Source organism: Rhinolophus sinicus, chromosome 8 (assembly GCF_057876585.1).
Source record: "Rhinolophus sinicus isolate RSI-liver-muscle chromosome 8, RSI-T2T, whole genome shotgun sequence".
Classification (NCBI taxonomy): Eukaryota; Metazoa; Chordata; class Mammalia; order Chiroptera; family Rhinolophidae; genus Rhinolophus; species Rhinolophus sinicus.
The window spans coordinates 43631935-43638464 of NC_142508.1; the positions used below are offsets into that span (position 1 = coordinate 43631935).

Genomic DNA, 6530 nt, shown 5'->3' on the forward strand with positions numbered 1-6530 from the left:
CCCCATTTAACAGACTACGTGTGGTTGAGAGGTCAAGCGTTTTTCCAGGGTCACACATTAAGTGAGTGATGAGTCAGAATTTGAACCCAGGCCTATCTGGCCTAGAGTGTAGACCCCTGTTGGGGCTGGGTGTGTAAGAAGCTCAAATGCTGAGTTTGGCAAGCGCATGCGTTGGTGTGAGTGTCCTGCACCTTGATAAGCAAAAACCCCCTCCCTGCCACAACCTGCCAGAGCAAAGAGCCACCTACCTTCTATCCTACCCTTACGCAGGAGCTCGGGCATGCGCCCTGAACACAGCCTTCCCTCCCTTCAAACCTGCCCCCTACAGGCTCCGCCCATCACCGTCCAGGGCCAATCCCTGGGTGTAGGGCGGGGCCGCTACGGTAGTGGGCGGTACCTAAGAGGAGTCAGGAGCCTGGAGTCGTGCGCTGTAGTCAGAACTACGTCTCGCGACCCAGGCGCTGGTTGCCGAAGGAGAGCTAGCAAGTGATGCTGCCGCCGCCGCTTCCTGATTGGCTGCGGGTGGCTCCCTCTTCGTTCTGATTGGCAGCTGGTGAACTGGGTATGTAAATGAAGGAAAGGGGCCTGGGGAATGAAGGGGTACCGGTAGCTTAGTCCTTGGGAGGTTCGATCCCCGGGCCCGGCAGGTGCGTGCCAGGACGGTCCGGGATCGAGACGCGCGGGCCTCTAAATGCCGCCCGCCTTGGCCGGGCCGGGTGAATCACGCCGCAGCCCGGGAAGGGGGCGGAGGCGCCGGCTCCCTGGCTCCGGCTGCGTGACTCACCCGCCCCCGCCGCCGCTTCGGGAGGAGCCGCCTCCACTGCCTTCCGGTAGCGAGCGGAGGCCCAGAGGGCAAATCAGCCCACAGGGGATCCCGGCCTGCACTGCCCTGGGAGGCAGGCAGGAACGACAGCCAGGACGCGGGGCGGTGTACAGGGTCCTGGGGTCTGAGGGGCTGGAATCCCCGGGGGAAGGCCCGCTTGGGGCCACTAGGGGGCGCGGGGACGGGAGGCGGAGTTAGAGTGGGGGTGGGGGCTGAATTCCTGCGGTTCCGGACTCTCGGGTCTACGGGGAAGGAGACGAGGACCCAGTTCTGAATAGTATGAGGAGTCACTCTTAAGGTCCTGCTGGGCAAGGGCCCGGGGACTGGACCGTGCAGGCTGTCTTCCTCAAAAAAGAAGCTTGGGCCCGGGGTCCAGAACTCCAGGGACACCCCCACACACACACCGCCCGAAGGAAAGTGTGGGTCTTCAAACTTTTCTCAGTGACTCCCGTGCCCATCAGGATTTCCCGGCAAGCTCTGTCCACTCTGCCTCCCAAATAAATCCTGAATCGATCAACTTCCTTCCATGTCCACTACCACCTTCTACTCCAAGCCACCGTCATTGCTCCAAAGAGTGCAGTAGCCTCTCCGAATAGATCTCCTCCCCTTTCTCCCTACACCCCCCCGACCACCATCCTCGAAGTAGCCAAGGAGGAGCTTCTGGAAACCTAATCAATTCACAGCACCGCTCCCCTTCCTGCTCAAAACTCCTGAATGACTTCCCACCACACTCAATAAAATCCAAACTCCTTGCCTCTCCCTATTCTCCACCCCTCCCACCCCCCCACCCCCACCTTGCCACTCTGCGCTGATCACACTGGTCTTTTTTTTTTTAAGGTATAATTGGCACACACTGGTCTTTTTTCAGTTCAGGCTCATCCTGCCTCCAACTCTTTTTTTTGCCTTTGTTGTGGTTCTCTCTTCTAGGATTGTTTTCCCCTCATTCTTCCATGGCTGACTCCTCATGCTTGAGAGCTTAACTCAAATGTTATCTCCTCTGAGAAGCCTTCCCTGACCACTCCCCAGAACCTTTTAGTATCTTCCTAGCACCACCTGTACATTTCCTGTATTTGTTTATTGTCTGATGCATAGTAGATACTCAATAAAATTAGATTAAACTATGTGAAACAGCTGTTTTTATAGGTTAAAAAAGTTGAATACTGGACAATTCACATGGTTCATTGAAGAAATATAAATATAATAATAATAGTGCTTATGAATAAGAGTAATTGCTATGTACCAGGCACTGTTGTAGTGGTTTTTGTATATTATCTCATATATTCCTTAAAACAACTCTAGGAAGTAGACTATTATCATTCATATAGTAAAGTTTTCCTAAGAAAGCCTAGGTTCAGAGAGGATAAGTGACTTGCCCAAGATCACACAGGCAGCAGTAGTCAGAACCAGGGTTTGAACTTAACATTGGCTTTCCATAACTCAATAACTTGTCTCCCCACAGATGATGCTGAGCAAGGGCCTGAAGCGCAAGAGGGAGGAGGAGGAGGAGGAGAAGGAAGCCCTGGCAGTGGACGCCTGGTGGCTGGATCCCAGCCACCCAGCAGTGGCACAGGCACCCCCGGCTGTGGCCTCCAGTTCCCTCTTTGACCTTTCAGTGCTCAAGCTTCATCACAGTCTGCGGCAGAGTGAGCCAGACTTGCGGCACCTGGTGCTGGTAGTGAACACGCTGCGGCGCATCCAGGCATCCATGGTGCCCACAGCCTCCCTGCCACCTGTGCCTAGTGTGCCTGCAGCCCCTGGCATGGCTGACAACTTGCTGGCAAGTTCAGACGCTGCCCTCTCAGCCTCCATGGCCAGCCTCCTGGAGGACCTCAGTCATATTGAGGGCTTAAGCCAGGCCCCCCAGCCCTTGGCAGACGAGGGGCCACCCGGCCGCCCCACAGGGGGAGCCCCCCCTGGCCTGGGTGCCTTGGATTTGTTGGGCCCAGCTACTGGCTGTCTGCTGGACGATGGGCTCGAGGGCCTGTTTGAGGACATTGACACCTCCATGTATGACAGTGAACTTTGGGCACCAGCCTCTGAGGGCCTCAAACCTGGGCCTGAGGATGGGCCGGTCAAGGAGCAACCTCCGGAGCTGGATGAGGCTGAGCTGGACTACCTCATGGACGTGCTGGTGGGCACACAGGCACTGGAGCGGCCACCAGGGCCGGGGCGCTGACCCCGGGACTGCGATGTTTGTCTGGTGACCAAACAGCCTGGTGGCTGAACCAACTGTCCTTGAAAAGACATGGCTGGCTCCTCTAGAACGGAGAGGGATGCTTCGGAGAGACAGTCAGTCCCTGGCAGCTTCACCTCCGTCCCCTTGTCTCAGGCTGATGGGAGGAGTCTGGGATCAGTCTTCCATGAATGATAGGGCCTGGTGGCTGGAATGTGATTGGACCAGGCCCAGTGCTGGACTGACTTCCCGGAGGTCTTAGCCTGGGATACTCTTTCCCAGATGTGGGAAGAGACCCCAACCAGTTTTATGAAATTAAAAACCAGGTCTGGGAAATCTTAAATCTGTGTGCTTCTTTGTCTCTGGGTTAAGGCGAGGGTGAGATAATAACCTCTAACATTGATTGACCGTGGACTGTGTATCCGGCATACCTCTAAGCACTTGACATGTGTTAACTCATTTAATCCTCATAACAAGATGGGCTTTTTTATTATCCTCATTTTGCAGTTGACACACTGAGGCTCCAGGAAGTCATCACTTGAGGTGGGTTTCAAACCATGAACTTGACAGTTTTATTGGTCTCAGAAGCAGACAATTAGGTCTGGTAACTGGCCCTCTAGAAAACTCCCCAGAACATATTCAGCCAGGTTTCCCTGGTGTGCCTGTACATCATAGTAGTGGTGGTGGCAGAGGGGCCCAGGCCACTTTTTAATAAGGAAATCTAGTCATTGCCTGGAGTCTAGGGGGGCTGAGGAGAGAGGGGAAAGGGAGCTTTCAGAATGAGCTAGAACTAAGAGCATAAAGCTGAAGGCTGGATGGAGCCTCTCCAAGGAGTATTGAGAGGCAGCTTCTCCAGGGAAATGGTGACAGAAAGGGAGACTCCAGCAAGTTTTAAAAAATAAAATTCACTCCGGGTTTCAAATCTCAATTTGGGCAGGGGATAGGGCTGCTTGGAGGCTGACTCAGAAATAAAGCCACTAGATTTGGTGGCTTGACTGAACAGCAGGCTATTCTGCTTTCCTTCTAAAAGAAACCCAGGCCCGGGCGAGCTGAGGCCACCTGCCTGACTGCCTGTGTTGTATGACAGGGCTGGCCTCAGCGCCGGGTGTCTGCGCCGCCCCCGCGGTCCAGCCGCATTCCTGGCCCCGCTGGGAGGGGCCGCACACTCAGAGGCCTGGCACGGGACCCAGGCGGCGTCCTTCCTGGCGGCTGTGGGGGCAGGGCAGCGCCCAGGGTGCTGGTGGGGGAGGGGCGGGGGATAGAAGGAGGAGCTGAGGGCCGGACGGTGACCTGAGGGGCCGGCTGGGCCTCGAACGGGAAAACGCCGACCGGGCCACCAGGATCGTTGGGCCCCACCGCCTTCCCTCTGGCCGGAAGCTTAAGGGAGGCTGAAGCCGGGTGGAACTGGGGGAGGCCGGCAACTCCGGGCGGGCCCCTCGGGCCGGGAAGGGGCGGGCAGAGTGGAGCTTCCTGGAGGAGCAGAGGAAGTCGTACCCATTTCTGGAGGTAGATGAGGCGGCCCCGGGAGGGGAGTGGAAATGACCCGACGGGACCTGATGTCCAAGCTGAAGGTCTTCCGGTGCCTGACTCCAACCCCTGGGCTATGGGACTCAGATTCCGTTTCGACCCAGACCCAGACCTTGGGAGTTTAGGTGGAGCTCAGCAATGCCCCCTGGTGCCCAGTCTAGGGGTCTATGATGCCACTGCCTTAGATTCTTTGGAGATCTGTCCAGTGGTTCAGGAGTCCCCAGTGTCGGATCAGCAATGCTCTGTTTACAACACCCTGGGGGCCTGTTCCTACTGTCTCTGGGTGCCAAATTGGGGGATAATCGTAATACCTACTGATGCAGACAGCCAACCCATCTGTCAATGATGCTCCCATCTGCCTCTGTGCCGGCTTGGCCAGAGATGGCCCCGTCTCCCCAGAGCCTCTGCGTACAGTTGCACAGTTTGTGCACTGCACATAGTCTCCATATTTAAGGGACTACCACACATATCTCAGACACCACGCATTTACATATTTATTATGACAGTTTGCCAGCAGATGGAGATCAAGTGCCTTGGGGAAGGGGTATGCCTTTTGTATAAAAGCACCATATGGGCTACATCAGCCCTGGTCCCATTCCCCTGCTGCCCTCAGGTTTATGAACTGCTCATGCCTGAGGACCTGCCCCAGTCTCCCCATGTCGACCCCTGGAAGATTGTGCAGGGTCCCTGGCTCTGGTGTGCCCCTCCGCCTTCAGGCTCAACCCCAGGAGGCCAGCAGATTCCAGGGCCCACACCATTCCTTGCTGAGCCGCCAGCTCTGGCACTGCTGCTGCCTTTCACAGAGCCTCTGTGTATTCCCACCACGACACTCCCCAGGCCAGTTCCCCTCCATAGGCACTCACAGGGACCCCCGTCACACATGCACTTCTTTTCTGTCCTTGATTTCCTTCTCCTACCTCCCCCCCTTCCTTTTTTCCTTCCCTCATTCAGGAAAAAAAAATGTATGTGTATCTACTGTGTGCCTGCCCCTATATCAATCGCAAATCTGACCACATTTCTCCCCTGCTCTGGGCCTTCAGAATTTATCCCGGTCCTCTGGGATCTGAATCCTGCACCTTTCAAGGCTCACCTTCCACCCCTGTCCAATTCACCCACCCAATGAACATTTACTGAGCACCTAGGGTGTGCAGTCCAGGTGCAGAAGTATAATGATGCTTAGTTAATGATTATTGACACAATGAACTATAAAGCAGAAATTGTTTGAAAAGCAGACCACCTGCGTTTGAACCTCAACATTGCCATTCTGTGGCTGTGTGACCCTAAGCAAAGTATTTAACTTCTCTGGGCCTCAGGGTCCTCATTTCTAAGTCAGAACACTAACAGTACCCACCTCAAAGGGCTGTTGTTCTGAGGGAAGAGTGTTCTAGGAAGAGGGAACAGCATGTGCCAGGATTAGGAGGTGAGGGACCCTACAACCTTTTCAGGTATCTGTAAGCTGCTGGGTTTGACTAGAATGAGGGGAAAAGTGGTAAGGTCAGTGATGGGGCTGAAGGGGTGGGCATGAGTCAGGGCACACAAGGTGTTGGATGAGAGACTTCACTCTGAAGGCACTAGGGTAAAGGGATATAGCAGTAAAGCGATCTTTCTGGCTGCCAGGTGGACATGGTCGTGGGAAGGTGAAACGAGCCCAGGAGCCCAGAGGGGAGGCTGGGAAGGAACAGAGCAGCTACGGGGAAGGGAGAGACGTTAGAGAGGACTGGCTGTGGGAATGATAAACTGGGATGGAGGAGGGCCTAGGAAGAGACCTAGCTAGGGGACTGGGGGACAGTGGGGCCAACTTGGATGGTGACCAGAAGGAGAAGCAGGTCTGCAGTTGACAATGAGGCCAGAGAGGGACAGAGTGGTGCAAGGAGGTGGGGGGACACCCAGGGGGAGGCATCCAGGTGGCTAGGCCCTGGAACTGGAGCTCAGTAGAGAGGGCCGGGGGCAGGAGCAAGCATTAAGAATGGGCCGTGAGGGAGATATCAGTTTCCATTGGCTGCACTG

At 55.5% G+C, this 6530-nt stretch overlaps 1 protein-coding gene across 1 annotated transcript; it reads left to right on the forward strand.

The window, feature by feature from the left end:
* The first annotated feature begins 423 nt into the window (after positions 1–423).
* SERTAD1 (SERTA domain containing 1) lies at positions 424–3339 on the forward strand. Its single transcript, XM_019751306.2, has 2 exons — positions 424–562; positions 2283–3339. The coding sequence occupies exon 2, from the start codon at positions 2283–2285 to the stop codon at positions 2997–2999; it is 717 nt and encodes a 238-aa protein (XP_019606865.1). The 5' UTR covers positions 424–562; the 3' UTR covers positions 3000–3339.
* The last annotated feature ends 3191 nt before the right edge of the window (positions 3340–6530 follow it).

What these genes read in the sequence shown, in the direction of transcription:
- SERTAD1 (XM_019751306.2), top strand. Translation starts at nt 2,283, where the DNA reads ATGATGCTGAGCAAGGGCCTGAAGCGCAAGAGGGAGGAGGAGGAGGAG.